The sequence below is a fragment of the Coregonus lavaretus genome (genome assembly GCF_964263955.1).
Source record: "Coregonus lavaretus genome assembly, chromosome: 4".
Lineage (NCBI taxonomy): Eukaryota > Metazoa > Chordata > Actinopteri > Salmoniformes > Salmonidae > Coregonus > Coregonus lavaretus.
The window spans coordinates 78,200,733-78,225,686 of NC_139991.1; the positions used below are offsets into that span (position 1 = coordinate 78,200,733).

The 24,954-nt window shown below is 44.0% G+C and overlaps 1 protein-coding gene across 1 annotated transcript in view; it reads left to right on the forward strand.

The window, feature by feature from the left end:
* Positions 1–654: 654 nt before the first annotated feature.
* LOC311128406 (phospholipid phosphatase-related protein type 1) overlaps positions 655–24,954 on the forward strand; it is a 77,133-nt gene continuing 52,833 nt past the window's right edge. Inside the window, exon 1 of the mRNA XM_084160528.1 lies at positions 655–749. Coding sequence (XP_084016654.1) covers positions 690–749 — 60 coding nt within the window. The 5' untranslated portion in view covers positions 655–689. The remainder of the gene's footprint in view (positions 750–24,954) is intronic.

Below are 24,954 nucleotides of genomic sequence, written 5' to 3' on the forward strand. Positions count from 1 at the left end.
AATGCATGAAAACAAATTGCTTTTGGTCTAAATTTAAGGATGGGGTTAGTAGTGTGGTTAGGTTTAAGATCAGATTTTGTGGCTGTGCCAGCTAGTGACCAGAGCAAAGCTGCCTCCAGGGCAGGATTCATGACAATAAATACCAACCTGCTCTTTCCTAGAGCATGCTGTGTTTGCGAAATCAATCACATAGCCTCTCATGTCAGATCTCTTCAGCTCGTTAGCTGCCCTATCCTTTCACATCATGTCACTCAGTCTGATCTCTGTTCTCTCCCCTTCCTCTCCCGTCTTCCTCTACACATCATCAGCTCTCCTCCTCTCTCTCTCTCTCCTCCAGTCTTCACCAACTCTCTTGTCAGTGCTCAGAGACCAGTCTATTTAGTCATTGCCAACCATGTTTGTATAACACCCATGTACTCTATGCAGCCAGTGTTTTTAGAATGATGAACCCTGTCTTGTAGTTTTACTGTGTGTTGTCCAGATACCCAGTCAAACCCCCTCTGTCCTGTGACGTTGTGTTTTGTATTTTTCTGGAGTCAGCTCATGGTTTGGAATTGACTCTTGGAGTCTATTCCCGACTCCAGGAACTTAGGAACGGGAATCAGAATGGGACTCCAATATTTCTGGATATTAACAGTCCTTCTCCTCCTGTAGACTGAGATCCAGACTGATCCGTCCCTTGCTGAGACATGGCTTCTGACAACACACAGCGCAGCTACTCCATCATCCCATGCTTCATCTTCATAGAGGTAAGACTGTCTGTCTGTCTCTGGTGTTACCTAATAACAGGTAGGACAGTGAGTGCTCTACTGTTTTCAGGTGTGTTCCTTCTTTCTCTCTCTCTTTCTCTGTGACGCTCTCCCTCTCCTCCCTCTCTCTCTCTCTCTCTCTCTCCCTCTCCCTCTCCTCTCTCTCTCTCTCCCTCTCCTCTCTCTCTCTCTCTCTCTCTCTCTCTCTGTCTCTCTCTCTCTGTGACACTCTCTCTCCCTCTCCCTCTCCCTCTCTCTGTGACCCTCTCTCTCTCTCTCTCTCTCTCTCTCTCTGTCTCTCTCTCTCTCTCTCTGTGACACTCTCTCTCCCTCTCCCTCTCTCTCTCTGTGACACTCTCTCTTTCTCTGTGACACTCTTTCTCTCTATCTCTCTCCCTCTCCCTCTCTCCCTCTCCCTCTCCCCCTCTCTCTCCCTCTCCCCCTCTCTCTCCCTCTCTCTCCCTCTCTCTGTCTGAGATAATGCTTACAGCTCCATATTTAATTAACTGTTAAATCCTTTATTATTTTGTTGTTGTTGTTGACCCCCTTTTTCTCCCCAATTTCGATCTTGTCTCATCACTGCAACTCCCCAACGGGCTCGGGAGAGGTCGAAGGTGGGGTCATGCGTCCTCCGAAACATGACCCGCCAAACCGCACTTCTTAACACCCTCCAGCTGCCTGCCAAAGCCTTTTAATCACAGGGAAACGTCTTGAGACGCTGTGCATCAAATCATGACATTCTTCCCTCCTCACATTCATAATTCTGCCAATTCGCTTTGCTTGGTTTTCTTTCTCCTCTTCTAATTCAAGCTGTTTTATCAACTATACAAAATATAGTGCCTTCACAAAGTATTCGTACCCCTTGACTTATTCCACATTTTCTGTTACAGCCTGAATTCAAAATTGATTTACCGTATTTTCCGCACTATAAGGCGCACCGGAGTATAAGCCGCAGCAGCTAAATTGAATGATATTGAATGATGTGTACATATATAAGCCGCACTGGACTATAAGCCGCAGGTGTTTTAATGTTTAATTACCAAATGTAAGGGTTCGTGCACAGAGGGGATTGTCGGGAAAGAGACAAACTGTATCGCTCTCGTAATGTCTGTCTGTCTTGCTCTCGTTCTGTCTCTCGTTCTGTCTCTCGTACCACTCTCGGTTCCACTTTTACTTTTGCGCGCTACCTGTCTCACTCTTTTCCGGCCTCCAGCTTTTCCTGCTGGAGCCCGCCGCTTAAAGGTGGGGGGCGCGGACCGGTCATAGAGCCCATAGAGTTAAAGTTGGTGGACTGTAACCTGTAAAATCCATAGATTTAGGAGGTCTTCTAGTGGCCGTTAGCTGTAAAAATCCATAGATTAGCCGCACCGTTATATAAGCCGCAGGGTCAAAAAATGGGAAAAAAGGCGCGGCTTATAGTCCTAAAATTACGGTAATCGATTTTATTTCTAACCCATCTAAACACAAAATCCCCTAATGACAAAGTGAAAACATGTTTTTAGAACTGTTTACAAATGTATTGAAAATGAAATACTGTTCATATTTAACCTAAGAAACTCACTAGTCCTTGCCGATGACAAGCATAATAATAAATAATATGCCATTTAGCAGACGCTTTTATCCAAAGCGACTTACAGTCATGCGTGCATACATTTTTGTGTATGGGTGGTCCCGGGGATCGAACCCACTATCTTGGCGTTACAAGCGCCATGCTCTACCAGCTGAGCTACAGAGGACCACATACCCATAACATGATGCTACCACCACCATGCTTGAAAATATGAAGTGGTACTCAGTGATGTGTTGGATTTGCCCAAAACATAACACTTTGTAATCAGGATATTTTTTGCAGTGCCTTATTGCAAACAGGATGCATGTTTTGGAATATATTTATTCTGTACAGGCTTCCTTCTTTTCACTGTGTCATTTAGGTTAGTATTGTGGAATAACTACAATGTTGTTGATCCATCCTCAGTTTTCTCCTATAACAGCCATTAAACTCTGTAACTGTTTTAAAGTCACCATTAAACTCATGGTGAAATCCCTGAGCGGTTTCCTTCCTCTCTGGCAACTGAGTTACAAAGGATGCCTGTATCTTTGTAGTGACTGGGTGTATTGATACACCATCCAAATTGTAATTAATAACTTCACCATGCTCAAAGGGATATGCAATGTCAGCTTTTTTTTTTAACCTGTCTACCAATAGGTGCCCTTCTTTGCGAGGCACTGGAAAACCTCCCTGATCTTTGTGGTTGAATCTCTGCTTTAAAATTCACTGCTCGACTGAGGGACCTTACAGATAATTGTATGTGTGGGTGCAGAGATGAGGTAGTCATTCAAAAGTCATGTTAAACACTATTATTGCACACAGAATGAGTCCATGCAACTTATTATGTGACTTGTTAAGCAAATTATTACTCCTGAAATGATTTAGGCTTGCCATAACAAAGGGGTTGAATACTTATTGACTCAAGACATTTGTGCTTTTCATTTTTGATTTAATTTGTAAAAATGTCTAAGAGCAGCCTTCCACTTTATTAGGTATTGTGTGTAGGCCAGTGACACAACATCTCTATTTAATCAATGTGATAAAAGTCAAGGGGTGTGAATACTTTCCGAAGGCAGTGGAATAAAATAAAACATAAATAATAGTAATAACAGAATGATAATAGTGAATAGAAATAACAGTAGAATGGCCTCACCATTACATCAGTACTACAACTACCATCATCATTACTACCACCCCTACTACCATCATCATTAAACTGCTATCATTACCATCACCCCTACTACCATCATCATTACTACTACTACTACCACCACCATCATTAAACTGCTGTCATTACTACCACCCCTAACATCCATTAAACTGCTATCATTACCATCACCCCAACTACCATTATCATTACTACTACTACCACCATCATTAAACTGCTATCATTACCATCACCCCTACTACCAGCATCATTACTACTACTACTACCACCACCATCATTAAACTGCTATCATTACCATCACCCCTACTACCATCATCATTACTACTACTACTACCACCACCACCATTAAACTGCTATCATTACCATCACCCCTACTACCATCATCATTACTACTACTACTACCACCACCATTAAACTGCTATCATTACCCCTACTACCATCATCATTACTACTACTACTACTACCACCATCATTAAACTGCTATCATTACCATCACCCCTACTACCATCATCATTACTACTACTACTACTACTACCACCACCATCATTAAACTGCTATCATTACCATCACCCCTACTACCATCATCATTACTACTACTACTACCACCACCATCATTAAACTGATATCATTACCATCACCCCTACTACCCTCATCATTACTACTACTACTACCACCACCATCATTAAACTGCTATCATTACCATCACCCCTACTACCATCATCATTACTACTACTACTACCACCATCATTAAACTGCTATCATTACCATCACCCCTACTACCATCATCATTACTACTACTACTACCACCACCATCATTAAACTGCTGTCATTACCATCACCCCTACTACCCGTATCACTACTATTTAGAATAATAATCACAACAATAATAATAATAATAGTAATAATAATAATAATAATAATAATAATAATAATAATACCAATAATAAGTAAGTTACTGTTTACTATGCAGATGTTATTATCCAGTGTCCCTCAGGCTGTGGCAGGAAAATACATATTTGGCTGCAAGAGGAGCCGTTACTCCTTCGCCCATTAGTATTTCTTGTTTTTCCTCTGGGTTTAATGAGGTAAAAATTGGAATAAATGTAGTAATTTCTGTGAATAATGAATCTCTTGGTGAGGAATATTTATCACTGTAAGGGAGAAAGTGCATCTCTGTTTCTACCTCCCCTGTCGTGCAGTGACCACATACGCGCTCCTCTTTGGGTAGCCATGTCTTTTTATGTCTTCTGGTTTCTATTGCCAATTGTTGGTTAGTGTCCCGAGTGGCGCAGTGGTCTAAGGCACTGCATCGCAGTGCTAGCTGTGCCACTAGAGATCCTGGTTCGAATCCAGGCTCTGTCGTAGCCGGCCGTGACCGGGAGACCCATGGGGCGGTGCACAATTGGTCCAGGGTAGGGGAGGGAATGGCCGGCAGGGATGTTGGTAGAGCATGGTGTTTGCAATGCCAGGGTTGTGGGTTCGATTCCCGCGGGGGGCCAGTATGTAAAATACATACAAATATGTGACTAACTGTAAGTCGCTCTGGATAAGAGCGTCTGCTAAATAATGTAAATGTAAATGGTGGTAAGGATGTACTTGGTAAGGATCTGTCTCTGCTTCGTATCTCTGACAGAGTAGAGATAATCAGCCAATTCATATTCTCTGTTTAGGGCCAGATAGCAATTTAGTCGGCTTTGAGATTTAGTTTCGTTTTTCCAATGTTGTAAATACGAGTCCTTTGATTGGTTCATTTGCATTCTTTCTTTTGAAGCAGTGCTGGTGTCAGCTTGTCTGGTTAGGTCCAACACCAGCTGACTGAGAGTGCTTGTTTCTGGGCTCCGCTCTTGGGTTTGAAGTTGTTTACACTTGTCCCAAGAGCTGAGCAGTAAGTAAACTCTCTCAACTAGAAATTATGTTAGTTAAATAGAGGCTATATACTTGATCTGTATATTTATACACTGAGTGTACAAAACATTAAGAACACCAAATATTTTGTGTTGCACCTGTCTGAATGTTGTGCTTCAGTAGGGTTGTGTTGTCCTGTCTGAATGTCGTGCTACAGTAGGGTTGTGTTGTCCTGTCTGAATGTTGTGCTACAGTAGGGTTGTGTTGTCCTGTCTGAATGCTGTGCTGTCCTGTCTGAATGTTGTGCTACAGTAGGGTTGTGTTGTCCTGTCTGAATGTTGTGCTACAGTAGGGTTGTGTTGTCCTGTCTGAATGCTGTGCTGTCCTGTCTGAATGTTGTGCTACAGTAGGGTTGTGTTGTCCTGTCTGAATGTTGTGCTACAGTAGGGTTGTGTTGTCCTGTCTGAATGCTGTGCTGTCCTGTCTGAATGTTGTGCTACAGTAGTGCTCAGCCACACGAGCCACAGCCTGTTCACCCGGCTACCATCTAGAAGGCGGAGACAGTACAGGTGCATCAAAGCTGGGACAGAGAGACTGAAAAACAGCTTCTATCTCCAGGCCATCAGACTGTTAAACAGCCACCACTAGCCGGCCTCTGCCCAGTACCCTGTCCTGAACATTAGTCACTGTTACTAACCAGCTACCACCTGTTACTCTACCCTGCCTGTAATGTACATAGTCATTGAACACTGGTCACTTTAATTATGGAACACCCCCCCAATTCGTCAGGGCGTGGACTAAAAGGCGTCGAAAGCTTTCCACAGGGATGCTGGCCCATGTTGACTCCAATGCTTCCACAGGGATGCTGGCCCATGTTGACTCCAATGCTTCCACAGGGATGCTGGCCCATGTTGACTCCAATGCTTCCACAGGGATGCTGGCCCATGTTGACTCCAATGCTTCCACAGGGATGCTGGCCCATGTTGACTCCAATGCTTCCACAGGGATGCTGGCCCATGTTGACTCCAATGCTTCCACAGGGATGCTGGCCCATGTTGACTCCAATGCTTCCACAGGGATGCTGGCCCATGTTGACTCCAATGCTTCCCATACTTGTGTCAAGTTGGCTGGATGTCCGTTGGGTGGTGGACCATTCTTGATACACACAGGAAACTATTGAGCGTGAAAAACCCAGCAGCGTTGCAGGTCTTGACACAAACCGGAGCGCCTGGCAAATACTACCATACCCAGTTCAAAGGCACTTAAATATTTTGTCTTGCCCATTCACCCTCTGAATCACATGTTCTCATCTCTCCCTCTCGCGCTCTCGCTCTCTCGCTCAAGCTTTCTGTCTCTCTCTCTCGCGAGCTCTGTCTCTCTCTCTCTCTCTCGAGCTCTGTCGCTCTGTCTCTCGCTCTCTCTCGCGAGCTCTGTCTCTCTCTCGCGAGCTCTGTCTCTCTCTCTCTCTCGCGAGCTCTGTCTCTCTCTCTCTCTCTCTCTCGAGCTCTGTCACTCTCTCTCTCGCGAGCTCTGTCTCTCTCTCTCTCGCGAGCTCTGTCTCTCTCTCTCTCGCGAGCTCTGTCACTCTCTCTCTCTCTCGCGAGCTCTGTCACTCTCTCTCTCTCTCTCGCGAGCTCTGTCTCTCTCTCTCTCTCGCGAGCTCTGTCTCTCTCTCTCTCTCGCGAGCTCTGTCTCTCTCTCTCTCTCTCTCGCGAGCTCTGTCTCTCTCTCTGTCTCTCTCTCTCTCTCTCGCGAGCTCTGTCTCTCTCTCTCTCTCGCGAGCTCTGTCACTCTCTCTCTCTCGCGAGCTCTGTCACTCTCTCTCTCTCGCGAGCTCTGTCACTCTCTCTCTCTCGCGAGCTCTGTCTCTCTCTCTCTCGCGAGCTCTGTCTCTCTCTCTCTCGCGAGCTCTGTCTCTCTCTCGCGAGCTCTGTCTCTCTCTCTCTCTCGCGAGCTCTGTCTCTCTCTCTCTCTCTCTCTCGCGAGCTCTGTCTCTCTCTCTCGCGAGCTCTGTCTCTCTCTCGCGAGCTCTGTCTCTCTCTCTCGAGCTCTGTCTCTCTCTCTCTCGCGAGCTCTGTCTCTCTCTCTCTCTCGAGCTCTGTCGCTCTGTCTCTCGCTCTCTCTCGCGAGCTCTGTCTCTCTCTCGCGAGCTCTGTCTCTCTCTCTCTCTCGCGAGCTCTGTCTCTCTCTCTCTCTCTCTCTCGAGCTCTGTCACTCTCTCTCTCGCGAGCTCTGTCTCTCTCTCTCTCGCGAGCTCTGTCTCTCTCTCTCTCGCGAGCTCTGTCACTCTCTCTCTCTCTCGCGAGCTCTGTCACTCTCTCTCTCTCTCTCGCGAGCTCTGTCTCTCTCTCTCTCTCGCGAGCTCTGTCTCTCTCTCTCTCTCGCGAGCTCTGTCTCTCTCTCTCTCTCTCTCGCGAGCTCTGTCTCTCTCTCTGTCTCTCTCTCTCTCTCTCGCGAGCTCTGTCTCTCTCTCTCTCTCGCGAGCTCTGTCACTCTCTCTCTCTCGCGAGCTCTGTCACTCTCTCTCTCTCGCGAGCTCTGTCACTCTCTCTCTCTCGCGAGCTCTGTCTCTCTCTCTCTCGCGAGCTCTGTCTCTCTCTCTCTCGCGAGCTCTGTCTCTCTCTCGCGAGCTCTGTCTCTCTCTCTCTCTCGCGAGCTCTGTCTCTCTCTCTCTCTCTCTCTCGCGAGCTCTGTCTCTCTCTCTCGCGAGCTCTGTCTCTCTCTCGCGAGCTCTGTCTCTCTCTCTCGAGCTCTGTCTCTCTCTCTCTCGCGAGCTCTGTCTCTCTCTCTCTCGCGAGCTCTGTCACTCTCTCTCTCTCTCGCGAGCTCTGTCACTCTCTCTCTCTCTCTCGCGAGCTCTGTCTCTCTCTCTCTCTCGCGAGCTCTGTCTCTCTCTCTCTCTCTCTCTCGCGAGCTCTGTCTCTCTCTCGCACGAGCTCTGTCTCTCTCTCTCTCGCGAGCTCTGTCACTCTCTCTCTCGAGCTCTGTCACTCTCTCTCTCTCTCGCGAGCTCTGTCACTCTCTCTCTCTCGCGAGCTCTGTCACTCTCTCTCTCTCTCGCGAGCTCTGTCTCTCTCTCTCTCTCTCTCGCGAGCTCTGTCTCTCTCTCGCGCTCTGTCTGTCTCGTTCTTTCTCGCTCTGAGAGAAACCGGAGGGCCTGCCATCTGTGTGATTTAAATGTTTTGGGGTCACTTGTTTTTAGATGGTTGTTAAATTTGATGGCTCTTTTTATCTATTTGAATAAGGAGGGGGTATTGGCCCAATTCTGCTCTACATGCGTTATTTTGAGTTTTTCTTTGCACTTGCAATATAGTCTTGCAAAACTCTGCATGCAGTATTTCAATTGGATGTTTGTCCCATTTGGTAAATTCATTATTAGAGAGCGGACCCCATACTTCGCTGCCATATAGAGCAATTGGTTCTATAACTGATTGAAACATTTTTAGCCAGATTCTAATTGGAATTTCAATTTTAATGTTCCTTTTAATGGCATAGAACGCTCTTCTTGCTTTGTCTCTCAGCTCGTTCAAAGCCATGTGAAAGATACCAAGCTACAATTTAAGGGGCTTTATTGGCATGGGAAACATATGTTTACATTACCAAAGCAAGTGAAATAGATAATAAACTAAAGTGAAATAAACAATCAGAAATGAACAGTAAACATTACACTCAGAAGTTCCAAAAGAATAAAGACATTTCAAATGTCATATTATGGCTATATACAGTGTTGTAATGATGTGCAAATAGTTAAAGTACAAATGTATTTACAATGGTGTTTGTTCTTCACTGGTTGCCCTTTTCTTGTGGCAACAGGTCACAAATCTTGCTGCTGTGATGGCACACTGTGGTATTTCACCCAATAGATATGGGAATTGATTAAAATGTGATTTGTTTTCGAACACTCCAGCCTGAGTGGAGTGTCTTGACTGTCAGGAGTCGTGGGTAGTATATCTCTGCTGGGGCCATGGGACTCTGCTGCTGTGTCTGATTGGTTAGCTGCTCCCAGTAATACCCGGAGGCTGTGATATGGAGGCAGTGTTTTTCTGTTTATTCATTATCGGTGCGAACACACGCACACACACCCTGTTTCACGCAGCCTTACCTCTGCTCCTCGACACCCTTTGGTCTAAAGTAGTGGATTATGTAGGGAAGAGGGTGCCATTTGGGACGTAGGAGTGTGAATATTGGGTGAATACAGATAGACATTGTATTTATCAAACCAACTAAGTGCCTCATCACATCTCCTGCTGTGAGTACTGCAGCCTCATCACATCTCCTGCTGTGAGTACTGTAGCCTCATCACATCTCCTGCTGTGAGTACTGGAGCCTCATCACATCTCCTGCTGTGAGTACTGTAGCCTCATCACATCTCCTGCTGTGAGTACTGGAGCCTCATCACATCTCCTGCTGTGAGTACTGCAGCCTCATCACATCTCCTGCTGTGAGTACTGCAGCCTCATCACATCTCCTGCTGTGAGTACTGTAGCCTCATCACATCTCCTGCTGTGAGTACTGTAGCCTCATCACATCTCCTGCTGTGAGTACTGCAGCCTCATCACATCTCCTGCTGTGAGTACTGTAGCCTCATCACATCTCCTGCTGTGAGTACTGTAGCCTCATCACATCTCCTGCTGTGAGTACTGCAGCCTCATCACATCTCCTGCTGTGAGTACTGTAGCCTGGGTACTGCTACTGTACTGGATGTATGATGAGTGGTGTGTGTGGTGGGGGGGGGGGGGGCGGCATCTTGAATAATACACACGTATGTGTGTGACTACTTGGCAAGGTTGCTTCTCACAGAGTTAAACACACATGGGGCCATGAATATCTGTAGTCTGTTGTATCAAGAGAGGAACAGAAATTCTACATGACATTGACATTAGGGAATAGGGCCAAAAGAAGTGCACTGGGGGGATAGGGTGCCATCCTATTGGTGGTGAATTTAAGGCGTTGGCTCACTATATCATTACATTTTTAGTCATTTAGCAGATGCTCTTATCCAGAGCGACTTACAGGAGCAATTAGGGTTAAGCGCCTTGCTCAAGGGCACATCGACAGATTTTTTCACCTAGTCGGCTCGGGGATTAGAACCAGCGACCTTTCGGCTACTGGCACAACGCTCTTAACCACTAAGCTACCTGCTGCCCCACTATGAGACTGTAACTGTTTCCATCTAACAGGGCCCATCAGCACCCACATGTGAACTTCATAGGAGCATGTCAAATTGGATGTCAAATGAAAGCTAAGAGTCTATATTGTTGAGAAATGAAGGCATATATATATACATAGGAGTAAGTAATGTAATAAAGTAATGGCTTTGATTTCTGGTCAAACAGATGGAAAAGGGGTCTTGGACAACATCTAACAGAAAGTCTAAAAAGGTAGAAATACATCAAAACACAATAATGTTGAAGACCCCTGCCAACTAAAATCAACACATATTTAGTTTTGGAGAAATTAGTTTAAGATACATTGCCTTGTGCCTTGTGATTCCGCTGCCAAAAACCCATGATAGATCCTTAGTGATGTGGACACAGAGGAACTTGAATCTCTCGACCTGCTCCACTACAGCCCCGTCGGTGTGGATGGGGGCGTGCATTACATTTTGTCTGCTGGGAGATTTGAAAAGTCATAGTCAATCGATCAATAATACACTGCTCAAAAAAATAAAGGGAACACTTAAACAACACAATGTAACTCCAAGTCAATCACACTTCTGTGAAATCAAACTGTCCACTTAGGAAGCAACACTGATTGACAATAAATGTCACATGCTGTTGTGCAAATGGAATAGACAACAGGTGGAAATTATAGGCAATTAGCAAGACACCCCCAAATAAAGGATTGGTTTTGCAGGTGGTGACCACAGACCACTTCTCAGTTCCTATGCTTCCTGGCTGATGTTTTGGTCACTTTTGAATGCTGGCGGTGCTTTCACTCTAGTGGTAGCATGAGACGGAGTCTACAACCCACACAAGTGGCTCAGGTAGTGCAGCTCATCCAGGATGGCACATCAATGCGAGCTGTGGCAAGAAGGTTTGCTGTGTCTGTCAGCGTAGTGTCCAGAGCATGGAGGCGCTACCAGGAGACAGGCCAGTACATCAGGAGACATGGAGGAGGCCGTAGGAGGGCAACAACCCAGCAGCAGGACTGCTACCTCCGCCTTTGTGCAAGGAGGAGCAGGAGGAGCACTGCCAGAGCCCTGCAAAATGACCTCCAGCAGGCCACAAATGTGCATGTGTCTGCTCAAACGGTCAGAAACAGACTCCATGAGGGTGGTATGAGGGCACGACGTCCACAGGTCGGGGTTGTGCTTACAGCCCAACACGGTGCAGGACGTTTGGCATTTGCCAGAGAACACCAAGATTGGCAAATTCGCCACTGGCGCCCTGTGCTCTTCACAGATGAAAGCAGGTTCACACTGAGCACATGTGACAGACGTGACAGAGTCTGGAGACGCCGTGGAGAACGTTCTGCTGCCTGCAACATCCTCCAGCATGACTGGTCTGGCGGTGAGTCAGTCATGGTGTGGGGTGGCATTTCTTTGGGGGGCCGCACAGCCCTCCATGTGCTCGCCAGAGGTAGCCTGACTGCCATTAGGTACCGAGATGAGCTCCTCAGACCCCTTGTGAGACCATATGCTGGTGCGGTTGGCCCTGGGTTCCTCCTAATGCAAGACAATGCTAGACCTCATGTGGCTGGAGTGTGTCAGCGGTTCCTGCAAGAGGAAGACATTGATGCTATGGACTGGCCTGCCCGTTCCCCAGACCTGAATCCAATTGAGCACATCTGGGACATCATGTCTCGCTCCATCCACCAATGCCACGTTGCACCAAACACTGTCCAGGAGTTGGCGGATGCTTTAGTCCATGTCTGGGAGGAGATCCCTCAGGAGACCATCCGCCACCTCATCAGGAGCATGCCCAGGCGTTGTAGGGAGGTCATACAGGCACGTGGAGGCCACACACACTACTGAGCCTCATTTTGACTTTTTTTAAGGACATTACATCAAAGTTGGATCAGCCTGTAGTGTGGTTTTCCACTTTAATTTTGAGTGTGACTCCAAATCCAGACCTCCGTGGGTTGATAAATTTGATTTCCATTGATAATTTTTGTGTGATTTTATTGTCAGCACATTCAACTATGTAAAGAAAAAAGTATTTAATAAGATTATTTCATTCATTCAGATCTAGGATGTGTTATTTTAGTGTTCCCTTTATTTTTTTGAGCAGTGTATAATAATACTCTTAGCAAAAATGTTTATCTTTAATTTACAATCTGTAGAAACTATGAGAAAGGTTCAGAACTTTTGTGAAACAGCACAGTGGAAAAATATATGTAATCAAAACTGGATGGTCTTCAGAGATAGATGGGAGGGGTTGAGTGGAGTTGGAGGTGGGACTAAAAACAACAAGATAACTCATGTAAAATATAATGTCCGTAAAATGTATACAGCGCCTTCAGAAAGTATTCAGCCCCTTGACTTTTTCCACATTTTGTTTTGTTACAGCCTTATTCCAAAATTGATTAAATAGTTTTTTTCCCTCGTCAATCTACACACAATACCCCATATAACAAAGCAAAAACTGTTTTTTAGGAATGTTTGCTAATTTATTTTTAAAAAAAATAAAGAACTGAAATATTACATTTACATAAGTATTCAGACCCTTTACTCAGTACTTTGTTGAAGCACCTTTGACAGCGATTACAGCCTCGAGTCTTCTTGGGTATGACGCTACAAGCTTGGCACACCTGTATTTGGGGAGTTTCTCCCATTCTTCTCTGCAGATCCTCTCAAGCTCTGTCAGGTTGGATGGGGAGCGCCGCTGCACAGCTATTTTCAGGTCTCTCCAGAGATGTTCAATCGGGTTCAAGTCCAGGCTCTGGCTGGGCCACTCAAGGACATTCAGAGACTTGTCCCGAAGCCACTCCTGCATTGTCTTGGCTGTGTGCTTAGGGTCATTGTCCTGTTGGAAGGTGAACCTTCGCCCCAGTCTGAGGTCCTGAGCGCTCTGGAGCAGGTTTTCATCTAGGATCTCTCACTACTTTGCTCCGTTCGTCTTTGCCTCGATCCTGACTAGTCTCCCAGTCCCTGCCACTGAAAAACATCCCCACAGCATGATGCTGCCACCACCATGCTTCACTGTAGGGATGGTGCCAGGTTTCCTCCAGACGTGGGGCTTGGCATTCAGGTCAAAGAGTTCAATCTTGGTTTCATCAGACCAGAGAATTCTGTTTCTCATGGTCTGAGAGTCTTTAGGTGCCTTTTGGCAAACTCCAAGCGGGCTGTCATGTGCCTTTTACTGAGGAGTGGCTTCCGTCTGGCCACTGTGGTGGAAATTCTAAAGAAGAGACTGTAGGTTCTTCCAACAACAACTTTATTATACGATTTGCAAAAATGGAGAAATCAACAATCGACTCAAATAGTTCAGAGTTGAAAGCCCAACGGACAGAGTTGTCTCCTTTTTATAGAAAGTACATCCTCTTATCTGTGTGACAGTTAGCAGATGTGCAGAAACAGGGCCAAACAGAGTTGTAAAAAGTAATTTAGCTCATCTGTGCAGATCAAGATAGCTGATATCTCTGGAGCTCTGTCAAAGGGACCATCGGGTTATTGGTCTCCTCCCTGACCAAGGCCCTTCTCCCCCGATTGCTCAGTTTGGCCGGGCGGCCAGCTTTAGGAAGAGTCTTGGTGGTTCCAAACTTCTTCCATTTAAGAATGATGGAGGCCACTGTGTTCTTGGGGACCTTCAATGCTGTAAACATATTTTGGTACCCTTCCTCAGATCTGTGCCTCAGCACAATCCTGTCTCGGAGCTCTACGGACAATTCCTTCGACCTCATGGCAAGGTTTTTGCTCTGACATTCACTGTCAACTGTGGGACCTTATATATACAGGTGTGTGCCTTTCCAAATCATGTCCAATCAATTGAATTTACCACAGGTGGACTCCAATCAAGTTGTAGAAACATCTCAAGGATGATCAATGGAAACAGGATGCACCTGAGCTCAATTTCGAGTCTCATAGCTAAGGGTCTGAATACCTACAGTGGGGAAAAAAAGTATTTAGTCAGCCACCAATTGTGCAAGTTCTCCCACTTAAAAAGATGAGAGGCCTGTAATTTTCATCATAGGTACACGTCAACTATGACAGACAAAATGAGAAAAAAAAATCCAGAAAATCACATTGTAGGATTTTTAATGAATTTATTTGCAAATTATGGTGGAAAATAAGTATTTGGTCAATAACAAAAGTTTCTCAATACTTTGTTATATACCCTTTGTTGGCAATGACACAGGTCAAACGTTTTCTGTAAGTCTTCACAAGGTTTTCACACACTGTTGCCGGTCCATTCCTCCATGCAGATCTCCTCTAGAGCAGTGATGTTTTGGGGCTGTCGCTGGGCAACACGGACTTTCAACTCCCTCCAAAGATTTTCTATGGGGTTGAGATCTGGAGACTGGCTAGGCCACTCCAGGACCTTGAAATGCTTCTTACGAAGCCACTCCTTCGTTGCCCGGGCGGTGTGTTTGGGATCATTGTCATGCTGAAAGACACAGCCACGTTTCATCTTCAATGCCCTTGCTGATGGAAGGAGGTTTTCACTCAAAATCTCATGATACATGGCCCCATTCATTCTTTCCTTTACACGGATCAGGTGTCCTGGTCCCTTTGCAGAAAAACAGCCCCAAAGCATGATGTTTCCACCCCCATGCTTCACAGTAGGTATGGTGTTCTTTGGATGCAACTCAGCATTCTTTGTCCTCCAAACACGACGAGTTGAGTTTTTTACCAAAAAGTTATATTTTGGTTTCATCTGACCATATGACATTCTCCCAGTCCTCTTCTGGATCATCCAAATGCACTCTAGCAAACTTCAGACGGGCCTGGACATGTACTGGCTTAAGCAGGGGGACACGTCTGGCACTGCAGGATTTGAGTCCCTGGCGGCGTAGTGTGTTACTGATGGTAGGCTTTGTTGCTTTGGTCCCAGCTCTCTGCAGGTCATTCACTAGGTCCCCCCGTGTGGTTCTGGGATTTTTGCTCACCGTTCTTGTGATCATTTTGACCCCACGGGTGAGATATTGCGTGGAGCCCCAGATCGAGGGAGATTATCAGTGGTCTTGTATGTCTTCCATTTCCTAATAATTGCTCCCACAGTTGATTTCTTCAAACCAAGCTGCTTACCTATTGCAGATTCAGTCTTCCCAGCCTGGTGCAGGTCTACAATTTTGTTTCTGGTGTCCTTTGACAGCTCTTTGGTCTTGGCCATAGTGGAGTTTGGAGTGTGACTGTTTGAGGTTGTGGACAGGTGTCTTTTATACTGATAACAAGTTCAAGCAGGTGCCATTAATATAGATAACGAGTGGAGGACAGAGGAGCCTCTTAAAGAAGAAGTTACAGGTCTGTGAGAGCCAGAAATCTTGCTTGTTTGTAGGTGACCAAATACTTATTTTCCACCATAATTTGCAAATAAATTCATTAAAAATCCTACAATGTGATTTTCTGGATATTTTTTTCTCAATTTGTCTGTCATAGTTGACGTGTACCTATGATGCAAATTACAGGCCTCTCTCATCTTTTTAAGTGGGAGAACTTGCACAATTGATGGCTGACTAAATACTTTTTTTCCCCACTGTATGTAAATAAGGTATTTCTAAAGACCTGTTTTCACTTTATAGTTATGGGGTGTTGTGTGTAGATTTACAGTGGGGGGGAAAAGTATTTAGTCAGCCACCAATTGGTCAAGTTCTCCCACTTAAAAAGATGAGAGAGGCCTGTAAGTTTCATCATGGGTACACGTCAACTATGACAGACAAATTGAGAAAAAAAAATCCAGAAAATCACATTGTAGGATTTTTTATGAATTTATTTGCAAATTATGGTGGAAAATAAGTATTTGGTCACCTACAAACAAGTACGATTTCTGGCTCTCACAGACCTGTAACTTCTTCTTTAAGAGGCTCCTCTGTCCTCCACTTGTTACCTGTATTAATGGCACCTGTTTGAACTTGTTATCAGTATAAAAGACACCTGTCCACAACCTCAAACAGTCACACTCCAAACTCCACTATGGCCAAGACCAAAGAGCTGTCAAAGGACACAAGAAACAAAATTGTAGACCTGCACCAGGCTGGAAAGATTGAATCTGCAATAGGTAAGCAGCTTGGTTTGAAGAAATCAACAGTGGGAGCAATTATTAGGAAATGGAAGACATACAAGACCACTGATAATCTCCCTCGATCTGGGGCTCCACGCAAGATCTCACCCCGTGGGGTCAAAATGATCACAAGAACGGTGAGCAAAAATCCCAGAACCACACGGGGGGGACCTAGTGAATGACTTGAGAGAGCTGGGACCAAAGTAACAAAGCCTACCATCAGTAACACACTACGCCGCCAGGGACTCAAATCCTGCAGTGCCAGACGTGTCCCCCTGCTTAAGCCAGTACAGGTCCAGGCCCGTCTGAAGTTTGCTAGAGTGCATTTGGATGATCCAGAAGAGGATTGGGAGAATGTCATATGGTCAGATGAAACCAAAATATAACTTTTTGGTAAAAACTCAACTCGTCGTGTTTGGAGGACAAAGAATGCTGAGTTGCATCCAAAGAACACCATACCTACTGTGAAGCATGGGGGTGGAAACATCATGCTTTGGGGCTGTTTTTCTGCAATGGGACCAGGACGACTGATCCGTGTAAAGGAAAGAATGAATGGGGCCAAGTATCGTGAGATTTTGAGTGAAAACCTCCTTCCATCAGCAAGGGCATTGAAGATAAAGTGGTCCTCTGTAGCTCAGCTGGTAGAGCACGGTGCTTATAACACCAAGGTAGTGGGTTCGATCCCCGGGACCACCCATACACACAAAAAAAAAAATTATGCACGCATGACTGTAAGTCGCTTTGGATAAAAGCGTCTGCTAAATTGCATATTATTAAATTATTATAAAATGTGGCTGGGTCTTTCAGCATGACAATGATCCCAAACACACTGCCCGGGCAACGAAGGAGTGGCTTCGTAAGAAGCATTTCAAGGTCCTGGAGTGGCTTAGCCAGTCTCCAGATCTCAACCCCATAGGAAATCTTTGGAGGGAGTTGAAAGTCTGTGTTGCCCAGCGACAGCCCCAAAACATCACTGCTCTAGAGGAGATCTGCATGGAGGAATGGGCCAAAATACCAGCAACAGTGTGTGAAAACCTTGTGAAGACTTACAGAAAACGTTTGACCTGTGTCATTGCCAACAAAGGGTATATAACAAAGTATTGAGAAACTTTTGTTATTGACCAAATACTTATTTTCCACCATAATTTGCAAATAAATTCATTAAAAATCCTACAATGTGATTTTCTGGATTTTTTTTTCTCAATTTGTCTGTCATAGTTGACGTGTACCTATGATGACAATTACAGGCCTCTCTCATCTTTTTAAGGGGGAGAACTTGCACAATTGGTGGCTGACTAAATACTTTTTTTCCCCACTGTATATTTACATTTACATTTATATTTACGTCATTTAGCAGACGCTCTTATCCAGAGCGACTTACAGTTAGTGAATACATATATATATATATATATATATATATATATATATATATATATATATATATATTTTTTTATACTGGCCCCCCCGTGGGAAACGAACCCACAACCCTGGCGTTGCAAACGCAATGCTCTATCAACTGAGCTACATCCCCTGCCGGCCATTCCCTCCCCTACCCTGGACGACGCTGGGCCAATTGTGCGCCGCCCCGTGGTTCTCCCGGTCGTGGCTGGCTGCGACAGGGCCTGGATTCGAACCAGGATCTCTAGTGGCATAAGGCTCTAGTGGCATAAGGCTGTAATGTAACACAAAATGTGGAAAAAGTCAAGGGGTGTGAATGCTTTCCAAAGGCACTGTAAGAGGAGATTACCGTGACTGAACGGTCACGTGGAATTTTACTGCGGTCATGACTCATGACTGCCGGTGTGGCGGTAATACGGTCACCGCAACAGCCCCATGCCTGCTCAGCCCTCCGTTTCTAGTAGTCCACGATCAGCTCCTTTGTCTTGCCTACGTTGAGAGCGAGCTTGTTGTCTCTGACCTCCCTATAGGCTGTCTAATCAGGCCTGCCAACGTCGTGTCGTCAGCAAACTTAATGATGGCGTTGGAGTCATGGGTGAACAGGGAGTACAGGAGGGGACTAAGCACACACCCCTGTGGGGCTCTGTGTTGAGGGTTAGCGTGGCAGATGTACCCTGGGGTCGGCCCGTCAAGAAGTCCAGGATCCAGTTGCAGTGGGAGTTGTTCAGTCCCAGGGTCCTTAGCTTAGTGTTGAGCCTAGTTCTGGTGAGTCAATTTTCCTTTTATTTGAAGTTTTATTTTATTCCCATGAAGCTGCTCATTTTATTTCTCATTTTATAACCCGTATCCAGGTTAGATAGATAGATGGTACCCGTATCCAGGTTAGATAGATAGATGGTACCCGTATCCAGGTTAGATAGATAGATAGATGGTACCCGTATCCAGGTTAGATAGATAGATGGTACCCATATCCAGGTTAGATAGATAGATAGATGGTACCCGTATCCAGGTTAGATAGATAGATAGATGGTACCCGTATCCAGGTTAGATAGATAGATAGATGGTACCCGTATCCAGGTTAGATAGATAGATGGTACCCGTATCCAGGTTAGATAGATAGATAGATGGTACCCGTATCCAGGTTAGATAGATAGATGGTACCCGTATCCAGGTTAGATAGATAGATGGTACCCGTATCCAGGTTAGATAGATAGATGGTACCCATATCCAGGTTAGATAGATAGATAGATGGTACCCATATCCAGGTTAGATAGATAGATAGATGGTACCCGTATCCAGGTTAGATAGATAGATAGATGGTACCCGTATCCAGGTTAGATAGATAGATAGATGGTACCCGTATCCAGGTTAGATAGATAGATAGATGGTACCCGTATCCAGGTTAGATAGATAGATAGATGGTACCTGTATCCAGGTTAGATAGATAGATGGTACCCGTATCCAGGTTAGATAGATAGATGGTACCTGTATCCAGGTTAGATAGATAGATGGTACCCGTATCCAGGTTAGATAGATAGATGGTACCCATATCCAGGTTAGATAGATAGATAGATGGTACCCGTATCCAGGTTAGATAGATAGATGGTACCCGTATCCAGGTTAGATAGATAGATGGTACCTGTATCCAGGTTAGATAGATAGATAGATGGTACCCGTATCCAGGTTAGATAGATAGATAGATGGTACCCTTATCCAGGTTAGATAGATAGATAGATGGTACCCGTATCCAGGTTAGATAGATAGATAGATGGTACCCATATCCAGGTTAGATAGATAGATAGATGGTACCCGTATCCAGGTTAGATAGATAGATAGATGGTACCCATATCCAGGTTAGATAGATAGATAGATGGTACCTGTATCCAGGTTAGATAGATAGATAGATGGTACCCGTATCCAGGTTAGATAGATAGATGGTACCTGTATCCAGGTTAGATAGATAGATAGATGGTACCCATATCCAGGTTAGATAGATAGATAGATGGTACCTGTATCCAGGTTAGATAGATAGATAGATGGTACCCGTATCCAGGTTAGATAGATAGATAGATGGTACCCATATCCAGGTTAGATAGATAGATAGATGGTACCTGTATCCAGGTTAGATAGATAGATAGATGGTACCCGTATCCAGGTTAGATAGATAGATGGTACCCGTATCCAGGTTAGATAGATAGATAGATGGTACCCGTATCCAGGTTAGATAGATAGATGGTACCCGTATCCAGGTTAGATAGATAGATAGATGGTACCCATATCCAGGTTAGATAGATAGATAGATGGTACCCATATCCAGGTTAGATAGATAGATAGATGGTACCCGTATCCAGGTTAGATAGATAGATGGTACCTGTATCCAGGTTAGATAGATAGATGGTACCCGTATCCAGGTTAGATAGATAGATGGTACCCATATCCAGGTTAGATAGATAGATAGATGGTACCCATATCCAGGTTAGATAGATAGATAGATGGTACCTGTATCCAGGTTAGATAGATAGATAGATGGTACCCGTATCCAGGTTAGATAGATAGATAGATAGATAGATAGATAGATAGATGGTACCCGTATCCAGGTTAGATAGATGGTACCCGTATCCAGGTTAGATAGATAGATAGATAGATGGTACCCGTATCCAGGTTAGATAGATGGTACCTGTATCCAGGTTAGATAGATAGATAGATAGATGGTACCCGTATCCAGGTTAGATAGATAGTTAGATAGATAGATGGTACCCATATCCAGGTTAGATAGATAGATGGTACCCATATCCAGGTTAGATAGATAGATGGTACCCGTATCCAGGTTAGATAGATAGATAGATAGATAGATGGTACCCGTATCCAGGTTAGATAGATAGATGGTACCCGTATCCAGGTTAGATAGATAGATAGATGGTACCCGTATCCAGGTTAGATAGATAGATAGATGGTACCCGTATCCAGGTTAGATAGATAGATGGTACCCGTATCCAGGTTAGATAGATAGATGGTACCCGTATCCAGGTTAGATAGATAGATAGATGGTACCCATATCCAGGTTAGATAGATAGATAGATGGTACCCGTATCCAGGTTAGATAGATAGATAGATGGTACCCGTATCCAGGTTAGATAAAGCACACTTCTATTGTTAGGATATGTCATTTCTTTAAAGACGTTGCTGCTAGTGGTATTGCTGTAAGATATGATATATAAAAAGTTTTATACTTTCTTTTAAAACAGCCTAGTTTATTTGTTATGGCAACTTGTTTTAAATCCTTCACTATTTCAGCAGGGCTCTCTACTCGTTAGGTTTAGTGTTCCCCACACTGTTTTAAATCCTTCACTATTTCAGCAGGTCTCTCTACTCGTTAGGTTTAGTGTTCCCCACACTATTTTAAATCCTTCACTATTTCAGCATGTCTCTCTACTCGTTAGGTTTACTGTTCCCCACACTGTTTTAAATCCTTCACTATTTCAGCAGGTCTCTCTACTCGTTAGGTTTAGTGTTCCCCACACTATTGTAAATCCTTCACTATTTCAGCAGGTCTCTCTACTCGTTAGGTTTAGTGTTCCCCACACTATTTTAAATCCTTCACTATTTCAGCAGGTCTCTCTACTCGTTAGGTTTAGTGTTCCCCACACTATTGTAAATCCTTCACTATTTCAGCAGTTCTCTCTACTCGTTAGGTTTAGTGTTCCCCACACTATTGTAAATCGTTCACTATTTCAGCAGGTCTCTCTACTCGTTAGGTTTAGTGTTCCCCACACTATTTTAAATCCTTCACTATTTCAGCAGGGCTCTCTACTCGTTAGGTTTAGTGTTCCCCACACTATTTTAAATCCTTCACTATTTCAGCAGGGCTCTCTACTCATTAGGTTTAGTGTTCCCCACACTATTTTAAATCATTCACTATTTCAGCAGGTCTCTCTACTCGTTAGGTTTAGTGTTCCCCACACTATTTTAAATCCTTCACTATTTCAGCAGGTCTCTCTACTCGTTAGGTTTAGTGTTCCCCACACTATTTTAAATCCTTCACTATTTCAGCAGGGCTCTCTACTCATTAGGTTTAGTGTTCCCCACACTATTTTAAATCATTCACTATTTCAGCAGGTCTCTCTACTCGTTAGGTTTAGTGTTCCCCACACTATTTTAAATCCTTCACTATTTCAGCAGGTCTCTCTACTCGTTAGGTTTAGTGTTCCCCACACTATTTTAAATCCTTCACTATTTCAGCAGGTCTCTCTACTCGTTAGGTTTAGTGTTCCCCACACTGTTTTAAATCCTTCACTATTTCAGCAGGTCTCTCTACTCGTTAGGTTTAGTGTTCCCCACACTGTTTTAAATCCTTCACTATTTCAGCAGGTCTCTCTACTCGTTAGGTTTAGTGTTCCCCACACTATTTTAAATCCTTCACTATTTCAGCAGGTCTCTCTACTCGTTAGGTTTAGTGTTCCCCACACTGTTTTAAATCCTTCACTATTTCAGCAGGTCTCTCTACTCGTTAGGTTTAGTGTTCCCCACACTATTTTAAATCCTTCACTATTTCAGCAGGTCTCTCTACTCGTTAGGTTTAGTGTTCCCCACACTGTTTTAAATCCTTCACTATTTCAGCAGGTCTCTCTACTCGTTAGGTTTATTGTTCCCCACACTATTTTAAATCCTTCACTATTTCAGCAGGTCTCTCTACTCGTTAGGTTTAGTGTTCCCCACACTATTTTAAATCCTTCACTATTTCAACAGGTCTCTCTACTCGTTAGGTTTAGTGTTCCCCACACTGTTTTAAATCCTTCACTATTTCAGCAGGTCTCTCTACTCGTTAGGTTTAGTGTTCCTCACACTATTTTAAATCCTTCACTATTTCAGCAGGTCTCTCTACTCGTTAAAATAGTGTGGGGAACACTAAACCTAAATCCTTCACTATTTCAGCAGGTCTCTCTACTCGTTAGGTTTAGTGTTCACCACACTGTTTTAAATACTTCACTATTTCAGCAGGTCTCTCTACTCGTTAGGTTTAGTGTTCCTCACACTATTTTAAATCCTTCACTATTTCAGCAGGTCTCTCTACTCGTTAGGTTTAGTGTTCCCCACACTATTTTAAATCCTTCACTATTTCAGCAGGTCTCTCTACTCATTAGGTTTAGTGTTCCCCACACTATTTTAAATCCTTCACTATTTCAGCAGGTCTCTCTACTCGTTAGGTTTAGTGTTCCCCACACTGTTTTAAATCGTTCACTATTTCAGCAGGTCTCTCTACTCGTTAGGTTTAGTGTTCCCCACACTATTTTAAATCCTTCACTATTTCAGCAGGTCTCTCTACTCATTAGGTTTAGTGTTCCCCACACTGTTTTAAATCCTTCACTATTTCAGCAGGTCTCTCTACTCGTTAGGTTTAGTGTTCCCCACACTATTTTAAATCCTTCACTATTTCAGCAGGTCTCTCTACTCGTTAGGTTTAGTGTTCCCCACACTATTTTAAATCCTTCACTATTTCAGCAGGTCTCTCTACTCGTTAGGTTTAGTGTTCCCCACACTATTTTAAATCCTTCACTATTTCAGCAGGTCTCTCTACTCGTTAGGTTTAGTGTTCCCCACACTATTTTAAATCCTTCACTATTTCAGCAGGTCTCTCTACTCGTTAGGTTTAGTGTTCCTCACACTATTTTAAATCCTTCACTATTTCAACAGGTCTCTCTACTCGTTAGGTTTAGTGTTTCCCACACTGTTTTAAATCCTTCACTATTTCAGCAGGTCTCTCTACTCGTTAGGTTTAGTGTTCCTCACACTATTTTAAATCCTTCACTATTTCAGCAGGTCTCTCTACTCGTTAAAATAGTGTGGGGAACACTAAACCTAAATCCTTCACTATTTCAGCAGGTCTCTCTACTCGTTAGGTTTAGTGTTCACCACACTGTTTTAAATACTTCACTATTTCAGCAGGTCTCTCTACTCGTTAGGTTTAGTGTTCCTCACACTATTTTAAATCCTTCACTATTTCAGCAGGGCTCTCTACTCGTTAGGTTTAGTGTTCCTCACACTATTTTAAATCCTTCACTATTTCAGCAGGGCTCTACTCATTAGGTTTAGTGTTCCCCACACTATTTTAAATCCTTCACTATTTCAGCAGGTCTCTCTACTCGTTAGGTTTAATGTTCCCCACACTATTTTAAATCCTTCACTATTTCAGCAGGTCTCTCTACTCATTAGGTTTAGTGTTCCCCACACTATTTTAAATCCTTCACTATTTCAGCAGGTCTCTCTACTCATTAGGTTTAGTGTTCCCCACACTATTTTAAATCGTTCACTATTTCAGCAGGTCTCTCTACTCGTTAGGTTTAGTGTTCCCCACACTATTTTAAATCCTTCACTATTTCAGCAGGTCTCTCTACTCGTTAGGTTTAGTGTTCCCGACACTATTTAAAATCCTTCACTATTTCAGCAGGTCTCTCTACTCATTAGGTTTAGTGTTCCCCACACTATTTTAAATCCTTCACTATTTCAGCAGGTCTCTCTACTCGTTAGGTTTAGTGTTCCCCACACTATTTTAAAATCCTTCACTATTTCAGCAGGTCTCTCTACTCGTTAAAATAGTGTGGGGAACACTAAACCTAAATCCTTCACTATTTCAGCAGGTCTCTCTACTCGTTAGGTTTAGTGTTCACCACACTGTTTTAAATTCTTCATTATTTCAGCAGGTCTCTCTACTCGTTAGGTTTAGTGTTCCTCACACTATTTTAAATCCTTCACTATTTCAGCAGGTCTCTCTACTCGTTAAAATAGTGTGGGGAACACTAAACCTAAATCCTTCACTATTTCAATAGGTCTCTCTACTCATTAGGTTTAGTGTTCCCCACACTGTTTTAAATCCTTCACTATTTCAGCAGGTCTCTCTACTAGATAGGTTTAGTGTTCCCCACACTATTTTAAATACTTGACTATTTCGGCAGGTCTCTCTACTCGTTAGGTTTAGTGTTCCCCACACTGTTTTTTAAATCCTTCACTATTTCAGCAGGTCTCTCTACTCGTTAGGTTTAGTGTTCCCCACACTATTTTAAATCCTTCACTATTTCAGCAGGTCTC